Here is a 22,598-nt window from a genome sequence, read left to right as displayed (position 1 = left end):
CTCACCGTAGATTGTGTCTGGAAATGTGTTTTACAGGAAGTGAGAGAGAAAGACAAATACTACTTCACCTACTGCTGAAAAAAGAAAGACACACCTGGTGATTCTTTTTTGTCTTTATGTATTTGAAATCACTATTCGGTCAAAAATGTCGGTTTGAAAAGTTCAGGCTGAAAGTTCACCAATTTCACTCGCCTAACAGGCAGTGGAAACAAAGGAATGCTTTGTGACAGATTTAAGACTCAAAATGGCAGAAACCCTATCAGTAATCAGAAAGCAAAATGATTATGAGGCAGCCTGTTATGAAACAGATTCCTATTTAAAGCGATGGATGGAAGGAAGGGAGGAATGCTAAAGTCTAGACTGCCGCCCTCCTCTCTGAGCTGGCCTCTCCTCACAGACCTCCAGATGGAGGATTAACGGTTCACTTGACACATTGTCATGATTATTTGGAAAGATTTCTCTTTCTCTCTGTCTAACACACATGCACACACACACACACAAACAAACACACACAGCACAGAAGTTGTTGCAAGACTTATACATGTCCATGTTTACATCATGTGTCTACGGAAGTCTGCTCAGTGCTGCCTCCTGTCTGTTGATATGGTAATTGCACCCTGGCCAAGAGAGCGAAGAAAGCACTGTGTTGTGATAAACTCCGGGCTTTCCGGGTTGAACAGTGAATTAAAATATGCAAACTTGCAATAAGGCCAAGTGCAATATCCAATGCAGAAGCGAGATAATGTGATGAAGTGCTGCAGAGATGACCTGGACTACTAATCTTGTTATGCACATGTGAGAAAACATGTTTGCCACAGACCCCAACAAACCTCAAATCATCATGATTTCATAGTTTTAAAAGTGAAATTAAAAAATTGTGATGCAAAAGTACTCATTCCCGCTAATTTGGATTGATATTGTGTCCCATCTGTTGAAATAATTGCATTCATATTATTTTCCATCTCATGCCATCAAGTTGTGTGTTCACTGTTGTTGAGACACCGTCAGAGAATCAGTCGGACTTAACTCAACAGTAGTACTAAAAGGTAACTGTCTGACTTCATCTCCCAGAAATCCTGATATCTAATGTCATTGAAGCCCACACAGCATCCTCACGTCTGCTAACCTGATCAGTGTGTAATCAAATCCACAGAAACAAGAGGAGTGAGATCTGATGCTGCTGCAGTCAGCTGTCTCAGGACAGAGTGCTGGTTCGCTGTTCAGCACAGTTTATGTTTCATTTTGAGGTTTTGCTTCGTCACTCTCTGTTTGAATTTAGGATTGATTTACATACCTGAAGACAAAACTTCATGTAGGGAAGACAAATTACCATCATCTACATTTCTTAAGTTTAAAATATTAGACCTGTTTACAGTTTTGCTTAGATGATATAAATATCAATTCGCCAGCCTTACAGATTATTTTGAATGATCTGATTTAGAGACTATTATAATATTGTAAACACTGAGTTTTAACAGTGTCACGGTATGTTTTAGAGAGACGGAGACATGTATTTCCCATCCATCCGCTGGGACTTTGCATACATTTTGAAAAAAAACCCTTAAAAGTTTATATGGAACAGAAGTAAAATCAGGTTAAAAATATAAATAATTTGGGTATTTGGGCACCAATAACCTCATATTCTTCAGTCTTGTGCTATTAAAAAACACCAGATTCTGTCGTGTTTATTGACCACATCTTCAGATTCAAAGTGAATATGAAGGCTTGTTTCTGAGCTTTTTATCCAGAATCTTCTCCTGCCTTCTTTATAATGTGGAGCTCAGGTGGCTGCTCCTCCCTCCAGCCTCCACTGGTAAGAATAACTCACCAGAACAGGCCCAAGCTGTTGACCTAAAAGTATAGACCTTTCTATAATTGGAAGAGCCACAAGCCTGTCTGCCTAATAATGTGTGTTTTTGTCTGAATGAAGAGACTGAGCTTCAGGTCAAACTACATTTTAAGTCGTGACTGCCTCGTGGTCCGATTAGGTAAGAGCAAATCCAAAACCAGGCCGTGAAGTTGTTACCAATAACTTCCTGGTCTCATGGATTCTTTTTTGTCTTAACTGAACTCAGACGGCCTTTTAGGATTGACATCTGATACCCCTACCTCAGATATCAAAATAATATCTGTTGACGAGTACTCGAGTAAACAAGTACTCACTGAATAAATCATAATCAGTTACAAAAAAATTGAATCGATATTCGTTTCGTAGTCCTGTATTTTTTCTACATTTTATCGCAGTAAGTTCCCTGTCATGTAGGCCTATAATTGTTATTTAAAAAGCTGCTTGTTGCTTTCTGTGTTTTAAAAATAATCCTCATGGCAACGTCACATCAACACGCGATGATGTCATAGGAACTGCACGCTGCTGGCTGTAGCTAAAGAATCCTATGAAGACGTAGCTAAAAGCTATTGGTGAAATGAGGGCTGATTGCCAAAAAAAAGCTTGGCCTGGCAATACTGGGAGTCGGTCAGTTTCTCCAGCTGACCATCAGAGATGGTTGTCCCTTACCTGGAGCGCATCGTGGGAGCGGCTAGTCCCCTTGTGGCACATTTTCACCACAGCGCCCTGTCGATGCAGGCTCTCCACCTGAAGCAGGATCAGATGGCCCTCCCAAAGCACAGCCTTATCCAGTGTTGTCAATTCTGCTGGAACTCCATTCATGAAATGTTTGTACGCCTTGTTGAACAGACGTGGGCAATCGTTGCTGTCCTCTCAGAGCAACACTTAGAGAAAATGTTGAATCTCTGCATCCCTAATCTGAGGTAAATGATACCTGCCGTACAAATCCAACTGGTGGTGCGGGGGCAAGCTCAAGTCGATTAATCCAAAAGTAAAAAATGAGAATATTCTGAGAATCATTCCCGATTTATAAAGTATATTTTTCAGCTTTTTTCTAACATTTCTTATCAGATTTATCATGAAAATACTCCAGAGATCAATCATTGCTGAATAATAAATCATGAGAACAGTCATTAAATGCAGCCCTAGTTCAGTGAAAAAACTGTCACAGTATCACTGCAGCCTCACCATCTATTAGACACCACATACATACATATCTGCACTGGTTTGGGATTAAGTTGTCGACATGTTTTCCTCCGTAATCTGAATTATATGAGATAACAAAACCATCGCTCCTGCATGCAAACGTATTGTGCTCCTCATTTTCTTCTCCTGCTGCTCACATCGATCCAGACATGCATCGATCTACCTCCCCAAACACACACACAGATGTAGATACAGACGCACACACACGCACACACACACACAGTTTAGCATTCCAAGCTCCACCCGTCTGTCTGGAGCTGTGACAGAATCGTCTCAGGAAATCAGTGCATCACTCCTGGAGGGGTGACGTAGGAGACTGTGTGTGACTGTGTGTGTGTGTGTGTGTGTGTGTGTGCTATGTTCTTAGGGTGTGCCTTAGATGTAAAAAGGTTACTGTAGGCGTGTGTGTGTCCTCCGGTCTACAGTATCTGCATGCTGCAAGTGGTGTGTGTGTGAGTGGTTAACGGTGCTACCTGACATACTCATGAAAGAGGTGCAGAATTACACAAGCACACACACACACACACACACACACACACACACACACCTTTTTTTGTGGTTTGGGACCCGTGTGTGTGTGTGTGTGTGTGTGTGTGTGTTCATGTGTGTGCACCTGTCACCTGTGAACAAACAACCCGAGTTTTCTTCCTCATTAAGCGTCTTCAGCACCTCCGCCAAGACGCACAGCTCCCGCGGGGAGTAAACACACCCTCTCAAACACACACACACACACACACACACACACACACACACACACTCACACTTTTTGTTCTCTCACATACATATATACTAATTTGCACTCACACACAGTCGTAAGTGCTCACATGCTGACAGTGAGAAAGCAATTAAATACCTGAAGCATCATCATCACTTAAATCCCTGTATACCACACGCCTCTACAAAAGTCTCTACAACTTTTGTGCTTAACACACAAACAAACACACGTACACACACACCCCTCCTGCTGAATCCATCCAGACCAGTCCAGTTCGTCCATTTTTCACCGGGTGCTCCCATTAAGAAGCCGTGCCCCACAGACAAACTCACTAACTGCAGCAGCGTGTGAAATAGATTTGCTTTCTGAGGCTGATATGCAGGTGATTATTTTCCCCCGCGGCTGCAGTTTGTCCTCTTTTATGTCTTTTCTCTGTGAACATCAAGGGGAGGAGATGTGTGTACCTGCAGTCACAGGCTGATCGATGTGATGGAGATTATGTTTTGCAAAGTGATGATGGGCGAGACTGTGGGGACATGAGATCCGGTTTAGTGTGCTCAGGGTGGTTAAGTTGGAACAGTTTTTGCTTGTTGATTTGTTTTTTAGACGTCAGACACATTTTCTTGTTTTGGTAGCACTTTAGGGTGTAGTAGTGGGGGGTGTTTTTTTTAATTCAGTGTAATCTTTCTATTTTCTTTTTCATTTGTTAGAGTTTTAGCAGGTTTAAAAAGGGGGTTTTCTTGAATGCGTTTTTAAGCAGCTTTATTCAGCTTTATTTCATCTGTGTGACCAGGTGGGAAAAAAAGGCGGAAAAAGCTCTTGCTGGGATCATTTCCCTTAATGTATTATTTTTTATGTCTTTAAAGCAGGTGAAACTAGCCTCTCAGGACTCCCATACAGTTTCCGTCTTTCTTTAAAGCTCCTGTGAGGAGTTTTTCTCCGGTTATGAAACAGACTGAAATTCATTCTGATGACTCTATATGACCCACAAAATCATTGACAAGACTGATTATTTCTATAGAGTTGTATTTAATGCCTGAAGCTGCTGGTTGGGGGGGTAGGTGTCAGACGAAGCGACTGCACGCTGCCTTTGTTTACATTTTCCAGGGCAAAAATTTAAAGTGAGTGATACAGCAGCAAAGAGATAGGAGGCACGGCTTTGTCCACAGGGGGCGCCAAAATCAACACAAACCAAAAGTTCCTCACAGCAGCTTTAAGCTCTCCAGCTTAAGTTCACTTTTAATGACATAAGGTCCCACGTCTGTGTCTTAGCAGGTTTATGTACACACAGGCAGCAAAGGTGCAGGGGTCTCATCTCAAGGAAAATACAGAAGAGCAGCCTCATTGCAGCAGCTATAACAGACACATTTTTACAGTAAATTTGCAGCAGAGAATTGAACATTCACGTGGCCAGATGTATATTTTTCTGAACTATTTTTTCGACCCATCGTCCTTCCTGAAGCATAACTGGATTCTGCCTTGTCATTCATCTCAATATGTATTAGGGCTGTCACTTTTCAGTTGAATATTAATCAACTGTAATGATGTAATTGAATTCAAAATTGAAGCACAGCAGATAAACGCTTGCCCAGCAACAAATTAGTAATCTGCTGTCCAGAGTCTCAGAATGCTCTCACAGTTAAAGCAGTGTGCCTTGTATTCCAACAGATGGAGATAATACGCCGCCTGCTACAAACCGATGGAGGAAACTAACGGGCCAAGCCACTGTTAACCTTTCCTGCTTCAGCGTCCCGACCGTAGTCAGAAAGCACAGGGGAGACTTATTGTTGTTCTGCTCCGGGGCAGAAGCTGTAGCTAGCTTCGGGGCTAACTCCCGTCACTTTAATACGCCAGCAGTATGCAGCAAGCAAGACACGGGAGCATTCGATATAATTCAAACAAATTCCATATATCGTTGAATTCATTCAAACTTGATTTTTGGGGAAAGTGACAGCCCTGCTATGTTTCCTCGTAGAACTCATCATGTAGATCTCAAAGGCTGTTTTGGTTAAGAGCTCCAGAGTAGCTATCAATGCTCAAAGTTTTAGACTGAGAGACGCGTAAAGGTACGATAAGACCAGACTCCTTCCTATACAGGCGGATTGCAAGGCTTTCTCCATGCTGCTCTGATGCTCAACACACTTACATCATGTTTGGCAGTCTGTAATTGCAGTTAATTGCATTTATTCTGCATCCCAGATGTAAATCAGACACTGATTACAGCAGCGTGTTGCTGGCTCCTCAGCACTGTGAATCACAATGAGCGCTCATGTTACATAAATGGTACATATTTACATATTAGATCATCTTCCATCTCTGTGTCTCTTCTCTGCAGTGACAGAATTTAACAATGGCTTGGAGGCCAGTTCAGACTCTGATGATGAAGACAAGCTACACATCGTGGAAGATGAAAGCCTGCAGGACCCCGTGGTCGCCAACGCTGATGGGACTACGCTGCAGGACAGCCATGACGCCGCCACAACAGTATTACCCCACAACGGCTCCTTGAACGGAGGTGAGACACCTCACAGACACATGATGGTTGTTTTATCAGCATCGGCGTCCTTATGTAGGTTTTCCTTCTAGCTGCAATCTGTGCAATGTTTGTTACAGTAAATGTAGGTCAGAAATTCCCAGGCTTTAGACTGGACTTCCAACATTGATCTTCCTTAGATCTGTTAATCCAGGGAAGGTTTCCCAGGTTTCCTGTTTGCTCTGTCTGAGCAAAACCCTCTTACAGATTCACATAATAACACTCTCTCTCTCTCTCTGCTGGGAGCTGCCCAGTAAACCCACAGTCTTACTGACACAGGCTTCCTCCTCACAGCTCTGCTGCAGCACTTGGGATACAAATTAAACTTTTATCTAGCTTTGTAGTATTATTTCAGGTAGGCAAGAGAGTTATTAACTGTAAAGCTGGGCTGTAAACATATACATTATTGCATGTTCTATTTAAGCCCTTGCCAAAACAGTTCACACAATGCTGATTAAGCCTATCAGGTTAATCTCTCTGTACTTTTAAATCTGATGTCTGTGTGGACATTCCCTCACCGGTACTGATGTTTAAGGCCCCATGTCCACATAGCACCTTTCTCTGGCAGGGCGCTGGGATGAAGCGCTTGTGCGGTGAGAGAGAAACGCTGCACGCAGGTTTTGTTTCTATGACAACAATAAGTTTAACTTACTACACAGCTTACAACGCGCTAGGCGATAAAAGCACACTTACCCGCAACATTTAGTGGCCGTCCCATCTGCTTCCACAAATGGACTTTTCAGTCTCTATTGTTAAAGCCTACTGTTTGTCATATGTACAGCTCTGGGTAGACAGAAACAGCTAAAACAAGTTGCTCCTCCATGTTTGGTGGTAACCAGAGTAACGCCCCATCTGATTGGTTGCCTGTAAAGTTTTATGAAAAGTTCAGAGATTTTCAACTCCAAGCGCTTGGAGCAGCCGCACAAAAAAGGCAGAAAGCTGTGAAAAAAGACGCTCGGTGCAGCGCTTTTTCTCTCGGCGGCTGCATACGCTCTGTCCTCATTAGGAACAACTGAAGAAAGGCGACGATGCTCAGGAAAAGGCGCTATGTGGACAAAGGGCCTAAGAGTGGACACCAAGCAAACAGCTAGTGGCATCCAGCTTTCACTTCAATGCAGCCAGCCCCGAATTATTTATGTTATATACAGAACATTGACTCCCAGTACAGTTGGCATAGGGAAATTAGCCATAGAAACCAAAACCTTTTTGTAACAGGCTGTTAACAACTTTAACTTTGTATTAGAAGGTGTAGATTTTAATATTGGGCTCTTTGGGGATTAGCTTACTTTTGGAGCTAGCCTGCAGTTTTTGGTACTCTAGTTGCTGCCTGGTTTTGGGCTCTCCAAAAAGAGAAGGGACACGGCAGCAACAGTGTGATCATTGTCATTGCCAGAAGGGGGAGACAGGAGTTCTGCACTGCAGCTTTAATTGCCCAGATTTTCCATAGAGTGAAATGAGCAATGCTAAACTGTGGAGAGTGATGACTACCAGTGATTTGGGAAAGTGTCCATATGGCTGGCATGTGTAAATCATCTCCAGAATGTTTGTAAATAAACTTAAGATAGATTAAAAAGGAGTGAGTCAGCTCATCTTTACATGGCCCTGCTTTGACTCCTCCGTTTTAGTAGATGCATTAGAACAGGTGGCGAGATTATCCACGCAACTGGTGTCAAGTGGAAGCGTGGTGGTTGTGCATCACTGTGCAACAGTTCCACAAGATGTAAGCTATATATACAGTGCAGTGTTTTAAGTCCTCTCCTCTTAATTGAATAGTGTGATAGAAAGCAAAGTAAGCATTCTGCTGCCTGCGTTGGTGTGTGTAAAAGCTGAAAGCCTGAGTAAGCTGAACACAATCACAGCTCAGTGTGGTGTGACTCCTACAGATCAACAGAGAAGTGAAGCACAAACACAACGCAGACAAATACTTGTAACTCGGGAAATGTGTTTTTTTCAGATAGAGAAACATAAAGGGTCAGAGGAGGGGAACGTTAGCATGTGTGAGAGATAGACATGCTTCAATGATGACTTAAATAATGTGTGATGTTGACAGTCATGCAGGTTTTCATGTTTAATCTGTAGCTCTCATATCTGTACTAACTGGGTAAATCCCAAACATTCGCTAACAGGCTAACACACCTTTGAATAATACAGCACTCTGCCCCGGGTCAGTTCTGAACAGGCAGTTATACCTCAAATCCCTGACAACACAGCACCCTTCACACAAGCTGTTTTTGTTGCTGCTGCTGCTGCAACACCTGAGCTTTTCAAACACCACCCTGTACGATGCAACTTTTGCACCCAGACAGAAATAATGAACCTAAGAGTTTCAAACAGAGCAGCGACATGTACTAACCGTACATATCTGGGTCAACTGTCTGCGCGAAAGACTCAACTGCTTTTTCCCCCCCGGTTTATGTCGTCTTGACTGACAGTAGTATAAGAGGCAATCATTTACTGCTGTGCTTCACACAGCATGCAGCACAATGCAAATACAAGAGATGCTTGGATGAGATAACTGTGCCACAGTTTGGAGAGAAGTGATGCCTGGTAAAGTTCGAGTCAAACTAATCTGGTCAAGTAAAGATATGATGGTTTCAATATAGATACAGCATAACACACACATAAGAAGAACACTGTTTAAATCAGTGTAAGTGAGCATGATTAAGAGCAGGGCTGCTTTGGGCTAGTTAAAATGGATACATTTTATGACAGAACACAGTGCCTCGGATGTGTTTAGTCGTGAGGAAGCGTGCAACAGGCATGGGCACCTCGCAACTGTCCCACAGAGTCATTGTGTTTGAAATCAGTTGTTTATTTCACCCCCCAGAAGCCAACTCTAATGTTGTTATTGAGAATTTGGCAGTACATCCACCGGACCTTTGAAAACCAAGAGTAACCAAGTAGTGTCAGATGTTTCATACTATATTCTATCCAACATTGAACAACTTCATCTTTCTTTTGGTTTTACCTTCCTCTATGTGTTAAAACATTCCTCATATCAAACTAAAGGCCGCTTTGTGTTGTGAGACTTAAAGTTATAACCTCGAAGTTCTCAGTTTCATTCTATTTGGCGACACCTTATGGTGATAAAAAGCCATTGCGGGTGCATACGCTCCAGATAACCAGACGTCCACGGTTGGCTCCGGTTGTAACTCTTGATTTTCCTGGCTGACGGTCGCTTTCCTTTTCAGACTGTTTGCTTCATCTGAGCGTCGAGTTTGTTTCTTCTTCTTTGGATTTTCACTTATTGTTGAAGTTGTATCTGTAGTCATCCATCTTTTCTTTGTCCGTTCAGCCATAGTAGATTACTGTTTACTCACAACACTTGCAGAGAGCGGAAAAGCAGCCGCTTAGCTCCGCCTACCCTCTCTGGCAGACCAACCACTGCTGGTGGAAAACGCATCACTAACTGGGCGCCGCTTGGGATTTTTTCCGCAAAAGTCGCCACAATCCACAATAATACTACATAGTCAGTGGGCCATAGGCTCAATCACTATTGTGTTACCTCATTCTGCAGTAGATAGTGACTTAACAGACATTTATTTAAATGAAACCTTAGAGATTTTATCTTTAAAGAGAGGGCATGATGCTCTTTCAAATTTTAAGACACATATATATAATGTTACAATGTTGGATGTCCACACTAAACATGGGTGAAGTTTCAAATCTGTAGGTAAAAGTGTGTTCTTCTTCTCAGCTCAGTCTGAAGGCTGCTGTGAAAGCCAGGTTTCACAGTTTTTTCTACACGCTATTACGTCACAAAGGTGGCTTGTAGGGGCGGGGTTTCTTAAAGGGACAGAGCTGACTGTGTCGTTTCAGGCAGAGGCTGCCTGATTAGAATTAAAATTAATGATACTGTGAAGCCCGTCCAATGATGTCCACAGATTCAGAGCTTTGGTGACTAAAGACCGCCTGATATCATTCAGAACTCTCACAGCATAAGTGCCTTGTTGAACCACATTTAGAAATCAATTCATCTGAATACAGCATGAAATGGTTCAGAATACACAGGCTGATGAAGCTGCAGTGCACACTGTTCATGTCTTAGTGCTGATATTCGGCAGACAATCTTACAGGTCTTAAAATTGAGAATATACAGTGTGATAGTGACCTAGGTAAATCCTGCAGTGTTATATGCAATGAACCTCCACTGTTTTTACACAGCATACAGGGGTGTGGTCTTTACTGCTGATGATCTACCTTCTCTCTCTTTGATCAGATTAGTTCAATCCTCCTCTCAGCCTCGGGGAACGCCTGCTCGCTCACACAGCCAGATGTTCTGCTCTCTCATCTCTTCTCTGATACTCTGTTCACCACTACATCATGAAGACTAATCTGCCCACAACACACACACACACACACACGAACTAACACACGTCATCTCCCTCTCTCTGTCTCTCCCGGATAAAAAACATAAGGACGAGCTTCATCATTACTCTTTGTCATCTCAGTCTGTCCTCAGACTGGAGTCAAACTGCTCCTCTGTCCAACACAAGTGACTCAGACTTTCCCAAAACACAGCCTGCTTACTATAAAATTAAAATTATGAGGCTATAATAATAAAAACAAGTTTAGAGGGACTTTTTTTATGTCCTGCAACGTGTTGTCTTGACGTGTAGATTTGTTCCCTCTGTATGCATTAGATTGTGATGTTCCTTGCTGCATAAATGAACATAATAATGAGAAAACACAAACACTCATACCTTCTTTAAAAATGCATCCTCTGTATCAACACCTTCAGTCGGGCAGCTAAAAATTATTTGCATGATTTATCTATCTGCTAGTTGTTTTTTCAAAATATAATTTGTTTTTGGTCTAGAAAATGTCAGAAAATACGGAAAATTCACATTACAATGCTCTAACGCCCAAAGTTAAATCTTAATATCTTGTTTTTTTTGGACCAAAAGTCTATAAACTTAAATATCATCAGTTTATCATCACATAAGACAAAGAAAGGCAGTACAAACATCACGTTAAAAAAGCCAGAAGAAAGGACATCTGACAATTTGTTTTTGTTTATACATTTGATGTGTTTTTAGTATGGCTCAGGCTCCCACCGGGTTTCGTTAAAGTTAAAGGAGAAGTTTGGTATTTTTAGACCTGGGACGTTTTTTTTTTTGTTTACAAATTTGGGTGTTGAACTGACTCATAGGAACAAAAACTTTTGGAACCGGTCCAGTAGACGGCCTCCGTCGTAGCATCGATACGGACGCAATGGCTGCAACATAATCCCCTGGTGCAACTGCGCCCGATCAAAGTACGTCCACTAAAAGTGCTTGTTTTTGCACTGACAGGCTCAGATTGTTACTCCAGGTGGCCGACAACATTAAGGAAATGATCCCTACAAAGATCGCCCTCTTTTTGAAGAGTAAGATCCTTTTTGTGTAACCAGAACAGGAAGTCTCGCTCAAGGAGAAGTCTCGCTCTGAAATCCCGCGGCTGGTGAGATGTTACCTGAACAGGACTTCTCCTTTGAACCTTCAATATGCTGTTTGAAAAATGACTCAGAATCAATAGCTTATCAAAAAAGTTGTAGATTTATTTTTGAGGTCTACTTATGAGTTTATACGATTCCATGTGGTGTTTAAAACCAGGAGTGTTCAGTGAGATATTAGAAAAATAATACTTTAATGAGTTTCCTCATTAGCACTGCTGGGATGGTGTGTTACTGTGGGGAGTTGAGTCAGCTAAACGGCTCCCTGTATGTCTGTGCAGACAGGTTTTATTTGCACTTGATGTCCACTTGTAGATGAACACAGAACAGGTTTAGTCATGCAGGAAGCATCGTGTCTGCTTTGTTGAGCACAGCTGGACTTGAAGTCTCTCTTCAATCCTGCTGTCCTTCCTCTGATGCTGCCTGTTAATAGTTTCTGAAGTTTCACCAGCTGAAGAGACAGAACTCTTTAAAAGCTGTTTGTCTTCATTTTGCTCTCCAAACAGCTTAAACTCAAACCTCCTGGTAAGGTATAGTAAGAAAGTTTGCAGGATCCGTGCTTACCCATACAAGCAAACTTTCAATAACATGACACACCTTAGCATTCACACAAGCCAAACAGCTAAAGAACCACAGGATTTAATACGCCGAGGCAGAAGCAGGTCTGCATTCACCAGCACAGATTGATTGGCTCGTGTTTACGCCGCTTCTCAATGCCCTTTTTAATCCTCCATTCCACACAAACAGCTCAGCCTACGCAAGCATCTGCCTTCATCTGAACAGCAGTCAGTTTCAGCCAAGCAGGAAATACTAAAACCATGGAGACGGCGAGAATGTGACACTCGGAGATATTGCTCTGAAGGCTTGTTTCTTTGTTTCTGAATAAAGCCTTACATGGTGTGAGCAGTGCTCAAGAGTGCTGCTCGCTCTCTTTCACTTTGTTTCTCACCCTCTCTCAGCTCTCTGCTTTCTCCTCTGTGTACTCGCTGTTTTTCTACAGTCACTGATCCCTTTTCATCTCTTTTTGTACTCTTCTACCTTGCTTGCATCTTGCTTTCTTTGCCTTTGTGTTCTCTTTATTCCTGCCCTGGTTTCTTCTCATACTCAGAATCCAACTAAAGAAATCAAGTGAAAGAGCCTCTCCTCAGTGTTTGAAGTGATAGGTGGTGCTTTGGATATTATTAGCTGCTAATTATCCACAGAATATTTGCTTAGCTTGTTGTTGTTCAGTTAACCTTCACATTAGTATCTCTTGTTTGATACCTAACTTTTCTAACTTTTAAGGCCTCATCCTGCTGTTGCTCTAGCAGGTTAGGACAGTGCGTGCAGCTGTTTTTTAGAGCCCAACATCAGCATGACCTTGAAGCACTATTAGCCAACTACAGTAGTTAAGTCCCAAGAAATAGCACTACAGAAAAGCTAAAGACGCTGTTCATTTGAGGCACTGTAAAGCCCCACTTTATATAATCTAAAAAGTGAGCTGCATCCTGTACACCAGTGTGACCAGTATAAAATGCAGAGAGATGTTATTGTGTTACAATGTTGTACCCAGACGATGGCACTATAATCTAGCTAAAGTGCACATGCGCCGTCATGACCACCAGTGCAGCCGCCACCCTCACAGCAATCAGCGTTACTGTAGGCTGAGCTCAACTACCACACAGGTAGCTAGCAGGATTACAAACTCCACATGGAGAAAACGGATGAAACATGCGATAATCTGTGTGTTTTGTATGTTTTAAATAAAAATGAATTAAAATACTGTTGAAATAACTTCTGTACACATTTTTTATTAATAAATAGAAAACCTTTCTTCCCCCGTAATATGTCTTATATTACGGTGCAACTTATATTCTGGATTTTACGGTAATTATTCATGCTGTTAAATGTTCTGCTCAAAATATTTACGAGCTAAAATTTCGATTTCTTGAGGAACGTTATCAAAAGTGTATGTTTGTTGTTGTGATTAAAGCAAAACATAAATATTTCCATATATATAAGCTTTGCAATTTGCTTTATGTATAGGATACTTAGTAACCCCTTAAGATAATTGTTTCACAAATTAATGTGTTATAGTGGTTACTCTTCAGTCTGAGTTCTGGCCTTAAAACCTATTATTACAAAGTCAACATCATACAGCTAGCCTGTCAGCTTTGGGAGTGCAGGTAGGAGGACAAGACCTAAATGCAGACAGTGCAGGTTGACTGTTGTAATACAATGATTTATTGTTCATAAGGTGGCTTACATGCAGGTACCATGGACCCCCCCAATACAGTAAAACTGCACATTTTAGAGTGGCCTTTTATTGTGGCCAGCCTAAGACACACCTGTGCAATAATCATGCTGTCTAATCAGCATCTTGATATGCCACACCTGTGAGGTGGATGGATTATCTGGGCAAAGGAGAAGTGCTCACTAACACAGATTTAGACAGAGATCTTTGAGTTCAGCTCATGAAAAATGGCAGTAGAAACAAAAGTGTTTATATTTTTGTTCAGTGTACTAAAATGTGTAGGTGTCGTGTGAGTCAGTTCTTTGTGAGCACTAAAATAAAGTCCCTTTAAAAGATCATAGCATGTTTTTAGACTTGTGTTCTGTTACCTGTTGTCTTTAAGCTTCACCTGCACAAGAAAGCAGCCTGTTCACTCCTCAAGAAAAAACCTAACAGACCAGGAAGGAGAGAGGTACTTAGATCTCTACGGACGTTGGAGGGAAGTCATGGAAAAGTCATGAAACGTTGCAGCCCTGTAGAGCCATGTTGAGAACCCATCAAAGGCTTTGCGCGATAAGTTTGATTGTCTGATTTTCAATCCTTTCTTTCCTCACCGTCTGAGGAGAAAGCAGGGAGAGCAGCTGGTGTTGAGTTGGTCCTCTGGTGAGAGATTAGTGTCTGATACTCCCCCTGCAGTCTGGGCCGCACTGCAGCTACAATCCATCCTGCCTTATAAATTCACCATGGACTCACAGTGACAGGTTCTGGCAAGGTACACAAGTGCAGTTCTCTGAGTATGTGGCTCTTTAGTCTTTAGTGAGTGCTAGTGCTTGTGAATAACTCAGAGCAACAGTGTCCGATAGAACGTGTACGTGTGTGTGTACCACATGATTTCCTGTTTTCATTCCAGTCTGATATATCATGTGTGTTGTTGCAGGGTCCAAGTCGTCATTACTCTGTGGCTTTTTGTGAGGCATTAAGTGTAATTGTAGAGTGTGGTGGGAAAATATGCAGAGAGGTGTATCAGCAAGGGGGGAGGAGGGAAGGAAGGACGAGTGATGGAGGGAACCGAAGCAAGAAAACACTGGAGGGAGGCGAGGCGCAGAAAGAGAGAAAGGCAAGACATGGAATTTAAAGAAAAGTGGACAGAAAGATTGAGGTAAAAGTAACACGAGAAAATGTAAATGGTGAGGAGTGATAGAAATGGTGAAGCAGTGGGGAGAAAGAAGTAGAATAACAAAGTGGAAACAGTGATGGAGGGAAGTGAAGTTGGATATAGTGAGGAAAACAAAGAGTAGGAAAGAAGGTGAAGACAAAAAGGGGTATAAAGTTACTTCTTCAACTCAATCTGTATCACGACTCGTGTTGTTAAAGCCAAAGTCGGAATTTTCCTTTTAAAATTTCCGACCTGTAAGCGTCCATTTGAACCATTTGTAAACAAAGAAAGATGGCTGACCATCACAAACTGGTGTTTCTTTGGCTAATAATTTGGGTGTTGGTTACAAAGTTTAAATGAGAACCAGAGACAGAAATAAACATTAGTCCTTAAACTGCCTTGCTATCTGTTTTTTGGATTTTTTTTTTAACATTGTCCAGACTTTGACTTACAGGATGTCCAGAGAAAACGACTCAGAGATGGTTTACCTCAACAAGCTACCTTATTACCCTGGTGACATATTTTTATATTTAAACACAGAACATGTTTGACTATATGATAGTATTATTTTATTTAAAGTGTAACTGCACCCACAGGTATGACCAGAACTCCACCCACTGCACAATTTAGAAAAATGCTCAAAGTGGGCAAGGAGCTGAGAACACGGTGGGTGTGTCCGGCAGCTCACTGACGGCCCCTCCCCTGGCCAGAGAAAAATGGAGAGTGATAGAGTCACAAGGCACATCTGCCACAGAGGGCTCTTTTGAGGTGGAGGACTTCTCCCCTCCTGAGTCTCCAGAAGAGCTCTTTAGTGTGGTGGAGGACCGTGGTGGTCCCAAACCCTGTCACTTCGAGCCGTTGGCTCCAGCCCCACTAATGCCTGAAGGCTGAGGCAATTCAAGTGCGCATGCCCCGACCGCCCGTGCAGCTTGTTACAGTTATTTCTGATTCTGAAGAGAGAATGAGCACAGTCTCCGAGTGGTAATGTTAGCTAGAAGGCTAATGTACAGTGTGCTAGCAAACGTAGTGTAAACCCTAGTGAATGATCTCGATCAGGATATATTTGAAAATGAGCGCAGTTTCACAGACTCCCTCTCAAAGACAGGGCTGGGGGATGTACCGCCCACCTCTGATTGACAGGCGATAACATTCCTGTTTTTGAATAAATGTCGTGATGTCATTTTCGTGTCCAAGTCACCATCGGCTGGTGAGTTTCAGGGCTGATTTAAAACAGTAGATTGCGTGTTTGAGCCATTTCCAACCCATGAAATGTCGATGTTTATAAATTTGGTAAGAACTGTCAATATTAACACCAGCATTGATGTGTTTCATCACAGTACAGCAATATAATTGTGCAGTGTGCAGTTACTCTTAAAACTCAGACCTTATGTTGCCTTTTCGTTGATGGTTTGCCCTTTAAAATGTGCACTTCCATAGATGCCATCATTGCTCTGTGTTGTCAGACATATGCTTCCTCATGAGGTCGAGGTAGATGGATCTGCCTCGCGTTTGCTTCTAGTGTTAAATTTTACTTTTTCTAGTAGGAGCCTAGTCAGAAACGGTTAACCTGCTAGTTGTCTGGAAAGCGGTTTAAGCTGATTAAACTTCAGCTCCGACACATTGACACTGACACAGACATCAGTCAGTTTTATAATCACTAAGTTGTCCAGCAAAATCACCATACAGTTAATGCAACACCAGTGCTCTGTTATCAGCAGTACGGACATTAAGAAGCAGTGAATACAGAGAGTTTAAGTGGTCCTCTTAACTTTTCTGACAAATCCAAGGACAGTAAAACTAAAACTTTTTTCAAGGTGTCAAAAATGCTGGCTCAGTGTGGAGGCCAAAACAAAGAGACAAATAGGTTTGTTTCTATGTACCTGCATTTTTCAGGAGTCTGTCTCATGCTCGTCTGATGGAGATATGCTTCTATTTTAATCAAACCACCCATTTTACTCACCATCTCATGTTAGTGTGGTCTCTGCTTCAAGGCTATTTCTTCTATTTTAATTACAGTAGCTGTGCATTGGGTTCCAAGTGCTGTGAAAAACATGATGCAGATTGTGGCTGAACACTGACAGAGCACTGAAGCTTTAGTCACGCTGTTAGTGTGGACGTACTCTGGGAGAGATGGGAAAAGCAAGAGGAAGAAAAAGGGAGGAAAGAGAAGAAGAGAAACAGACAAAAGAGAAGAAAATAAAGAGCAGTGGAGGAGGAATGAAAGTAGAAGGTAAGGGAGAGAAAGAAGGAGTTTAGAAGAGAAAGAGGGATGAGAGGTAGAGGAGTGTGTTTCTGAGGGGAACAGAGAGATTTGGAAAGCTTTTGGATGAGATCATGGGAAGCAGAGATCTGTGTGTTTAAAATGAGGCTTAACAGGGCTTGGCCTGGTCCCACCTCCTCTTTATGAACACACACACGCACACAAACGCGCACACACACACAGCTGCACCTGTCCCTGACAAGGCTCAGCAGGAAGAGGCGTGGCCTTTGGCACCGGTCCTGCCTGCTCTTAAAATGCTTGGTCTCTGTGGCAACGCTGGCCACAGTTTCACCTCACTGCTCGTTCTTATCAACATTTTTACACAGAGAAAGTGAGGTAACGTCTCTGCTCCAGATACTTTACTACATTAGTTATAAAGGTTATTATATAACATAACAGCAGGTCTGACACGAGGCAACAGACATACAAGGTGATGAAACTCTGTACGGACCAAAGAGGAACAGAAACAGAAAGTCTTTCAAAACAATGTAATAAGGGCGCTTCATATAAAGAAAAAATAAAGATGACGAAGAAGAAAACAAACAAATAATAATCAGAGAAAAAGAGCGGTGACAAATAAATCTCTGTATTTTCTTCTGTTCTATTTTTGTGCTTTAATATTAACATTACCAATAAAATTGTGTTACCTTGGCTCTTGCTTCACTTGACTGTAAATCTGAGATTGGAGGCACTCTTTCCAGGTGCATTATGGGAAATGTAGGTTCCAGCATTTTTGGGGCTTCACTCATATTAGGGACTAAAAAAGTCGAAATAATTTGGCCTCTGTGGCTTTGATTTTGATTTTGTCTGTTGTAAGAAAGTGCATTACTTAAACACTTTAAAACAAACAATAACCCTTTCCACTATTTGTCTCCTAAAACTTGAACGTTAGTATCATAGCTGAGATAAATAATAATCCAAGTGTTAAAACAAGAGACAGCTTGAGAATGCATTACGATGTTTGGTGAGACACACAATCACTTTGAGCTACAGAATGTTTTCAAAATAAGGTCCTAAACTGACATTTCAAACTGTTTGGATTTTTAGCTTCTTTGGCGTGTCTTTGCAGTTCAGCGTGTGAAAGCTCGCTGGTATAAATCAATGGAACACATTACATTACAATGGTAAGTGTCATAAAAGCCGGTCTATTACACACACTGTCTATTGAAACCGCTCATTTATTTAGCTTTTGGTTGGTGACAAAACAGTATGAGTTTATGTGCTAACATTTCTCCCTGCGTCTCTCTGACTCTCTTACCTGATGTTAATTTGAAAAGAGAAGTGTGTTTGGTTTAATGAGAGGAAGTGTTGGATAGATTACAGAGTTGCATCCCCAGGTCTCTTTCCTCTGAAGTGCCACATTAGAATAAAGTCCAATCATCTAATTATTCCAAATCAGGCTCATTATGTTCACAGAGAATCATAGTCTCTTTGAAAACAAGCCACACTTCATCACAGTCTGCCGCTGTGGTATCAGATAAGCTGGATGTAGCTGAATACAAGTTATGAATCATAGTGAAGTTTATCCCTGAAATGCTATTTGCAAACATTGCACTAGCAGCAGGGCTCAGTGCTGGTTCCTGTTGTAAAGAAGGCTTGTTGTCAGATATCGTCCCACAGGTCAGGGCCTTCTGCACAGTACAGCGATTACATGAGGAGCAATTTTGATGTTTTTCCTTTAACCGTCGTCTGCTAAGTAATTTGAAAAGGTCAGTGGAACAAGCTGTGACTCGAGTAGGATATTTTCTTGCGTGGCTTTGAAAATACTAACACTTAGCTTTCATGGCTCTTCTAGACCCAATTTCTCTACAAAACTGAGTTATCGGAGTGGTTTTAGTTGATGTACTTAACACCTTTTTCATCATAGATTTCAGTGTGTTTAGACACAACTGATGCCCTTTTTACTCTTATATGTGCAGAGTTTTGGCAAATGTCTAGCTGTCAAAAACTCCTTAAGGCACCGGTTTAGCTCAGCGGTTAAATCGGCGACAATGTACAGAGGCTATAGTCCAGCCCTCATTTATCGTTCCTCACAGTTCACTAACATCAACAGTGGGGTAGGTGGATTTTTTTCAGGATCATTTTAAAAAATCTGTTACTGTAAAGAAGATTAACAGTTAACAAAGCCAATAGATTAATTGGTCAAATGTCTATTTTGGATATTCTCCAGGCTTTGATCTTAATAATATACACTGAACAAAAATATAAACGCAACACTTTTGTTTTTGCTCCCATTTTTCATGAGCTGAACTCAAAGATCTCAGACTTTTTCTATGAACACAAAAGGCCTATTTCTCTCACATATTGTTCACAAATGTCTAAATCTGTGTTAGTGAGCACTTCTCCTTTGCCCAGATATGATATGATATGCCCATGATTATTGCACAGGTGTGCCTTAGGCTGGCCACAATAAAAGGCCACTCTAACATGTGCAGTTTTACTGTATTGGGGGGGTCCGGGGGGGTCAGAAAACCAGTATCACCAGCCAGTATCTGGTGTGACCACCATTTGCCTCATGCAGTGCAACACATCTCCTTCACGTAGAGTTGATCAGGTGTTGATTGTGGCCTGTGGGATGTTGGTCCCCTCCTCCTCAATGGCTGCCAAGTTGCTGGATATTGGCAGGAGCTGGAACATGCTGTCGTATACGCCGATCCAGAGCGTCCCAACATGCTCAATGGGTGACATGTCTGGTGAGTGTGCTGGCCGTGCAAGAACTGGGATGTTTTCAGCTTCCAGGAAGTGTGTACAGATCCTTGCAACATGGGGCCGTGCATTATCATGCTGCAACATGAGGTGATGGTCGTGGATGAATGGCACAACAACGGGCCTCAGGATCTCGTCACGGTATCTCTGTGCATTCAAAATGCCATCAATAAAATGCACCTGTGTTCGATGTCCATAACATACGCCTGCCCATATCATAACCCCCCCGCCACCGTGGGCCACTCGATTCACAACGTTGACATCAGCAAACCGCTCGACCACACGACGCCATACACGTTGTCTGCCATCTGCCCTGTAGAGTGAAAACCGGGATTCATCCGTGAAGAGAACACCTCTCCAAAGTGCCAGACGCATCGAATGTGAGCATTTGTCCACTCAAGTCGGTTACGACGACGAACTGCAGTCAGGTCGAGACCCCGATGAGGACGACGAGCGTGCAGATGAGCTTCCCTGAGACGGTTTCTGACAGTTTGTGCAGAAATTCTTTGGTTATGCAAAGCGATTGTTGCAGCAGCTGTCTGGGTGGCTGGTCTCAGACGATCTTGGAGGCGAAGATGCTGGATATGGAGGTCCTTGGCTGGTGTGGTTACACGTGGTCTGCGGATGTGAGGCCGGTTTGATGTGGACATTCCTGCAGTCAGCATGCCAATTGCACGCTCCCTCAAAACTTGCGACACTTGTGGCATTGTCCTGTGTGATAAAACTGCACATTTTAGAGTGGCCTTTTATTGTGGCCAGCCTAAGGCACACCTGTGCAATAATCATGCTGTCTAATCAGCATCTTGATATGCCACACCTGTGAGGTGGATGGATTATCTGGGCAAAGGAGAAGTGCCCACTAACACAGATTTAGACACATTTGTGAACAATATTTGAGAGAAATAGGCCTTTTGTGTACATAGAAAAAGTCTTAGATCTTTGAGTTCAGCTCATGAAAAATGGGAGCAAAAACAAAAGTGTTGCGTTTATATTTTTGTTCAGTGGCAGACCTTGCAGAAACTTCCCTTATTGCTGTCCGTCTGGGTCTATGGCAGAAACAGCCACATCACAGGGAATCATTAAGAAGTCCTGTGCTGCCCTCTAGTGGGCATGTTGCAAAACTGCTCCACATGATGCTGCTGGTTCAGTCAGTTTGGTACAAAGAGTCTTCAAAGTGTGCAGAAAATGATCCTTAACTTTGTAAATGTTTGTGTTTCAGTGAAGGAGGAGTGTGTGTCAGAAGAAGAAGACGAGGTGGTGAAGGACACTTTAGTGGAGGAGATTCTCCAGCAGGGAGACACAGCCATCATCTATCCTGAAGCTCCGGAGGACGAGCAGAGTCCAGCGGAGACGGGAGGCGCTGATGAAAATGGTAACATTTACACACTACAAGAATGCTTACTTATTGTAGTGACTGCAAATATTCATTTTGTCTATTTATGTAATAATAAAAAATGTTTTCTTCTTTCTTTCTTGATGCCCACAACTCAATTTTTCTAGTCAAAGCTTCACTAGGCAAGATTTAAATATGATTATATGACTCAGACTGATTTGTCTTTTCTATTTTTCATTATTTGTCTTTGTTTTATCTTTAATTGCATTATAATGTAATCTCTTTGATGTTAAATCTTCCAAATGTGACACAGTGTACAGAGAAATGTGAACCAATACTGAGAGATACAGTAAGTACCAGTAATTATGCCTAGGGTTGCCAAAAAATCCATCTTAATACCCTTTGAATCAATATCAACTCAACGTACATGTCATTATACAGGACAGTCAGGAGCTACAGCCAGAAAACAGACTTTTGAGGAAGAGTCGTGCATATCTAGCAACACCTTTAAATTCTAAGTACAGCTTATGTAAAGTCCAGACACTCTATTTTAGTATCAAGTGCTCCATTAGCAGGCGTTAAAGCCTAGGCTAAGGCTGTGGCAGCTGAGGTCAAAGAAAAGAACATGCTCCCCTGGAGGACACTCAGCTGACAAATCACAGGACTGTCTAAATTGGAAAGTTGCAGGTCTGATTGGACACAGCACCACCGAAGTGTTGGAAATGTTTGCTATTTGATCATCTGACAAGCACTTCTGATGAACTATACTTGCAGATAAGTGCAATAACATAGATAATAAACCTCTAAGTTTCCTGTCTCTGTTGCCTCTACCACAGGAACACCAGACTCCTTCCCCCAGTTGCACATTTGCCCCTACTGCTCCCGGGGCTACAAGCGCAACGCCTCCCTGAAGGAGCACATCAAGTATCGCCACGAAACCAGCGACGACAACTACAGCTGCTCGCACTGCAGCTACACGTTCACCTACCGCTCGCAGCTAGAGAGGCACATGAACCACCACAGGCCCAACAGGGAGCAGGTAACAGCAGAGCCCGAACTCATTTTTAAACTACATGCTGGTGTCGGAGCATGGTTGAGCAGTAACCATGACCTGTTAAGAGGAACGTGGCTAAATAAAAAAAGAGTCTTAGGGATTAAAAAAATATATTATCTGGATGAAAAAAATATTTTTATATA

General features: G+C 42.2%; 1 protein-coding gene across 2 annotated transcripts in view; it reads left to right on the top strand.

The window, feature by feature from the left end:
- LOC138611473 (zinc finger E-box-binding homeobox 1-like) overlaps positions 1 to 22,598 on the top strand; it is a 70,143-nt gene that overhangs the window by 37,422 nt on the left and 10,123 nt on the right. For both annotated transcript variants that reach the window (XM_069684616.1, XM_069684617.1), the window contains exons 2-4: positions 6,103 to 6,282; positions 21,288 to 21,440; positions 22,238 to 22,440. In XM_069684616.1, coding sequence (XP_069540717.1) covers positions 6,103 to 6,282; positions 21,288 to 21,440; positions 22,238 to 22,440 — 536 coding nt within the window. The remainder of the gene's footprint in view (positions 1 to 6,102; positions 6,283 to 21,287; positions 21,441 to 22,237; positions 22,441 to 22,598) is intronic.

Source organism: Semicossyphus pulcher, unplaced genomic scaffold (assembly GCF_022749685.1).
Source record: "Semicossyphus pulcher isolate SPU_LCO1_2020_fin unplaced genomic scaffold, fSemPul1.0.p SCAF_7, whole genome shotgun sequence".
Classification (NCBI taxonomy): domain Eukaryota; kingdom Metazoa; phylum Chordata; class Actinopteri; order Labriformes; family Labridae; genus Semicossyphus; species Semicossyphus pulcher.
The sequence above is the reverse complement of the archived record's forward strand: the minus strand, read 5'-3'. Positions and strand labels throughout refer to the sequence as shown.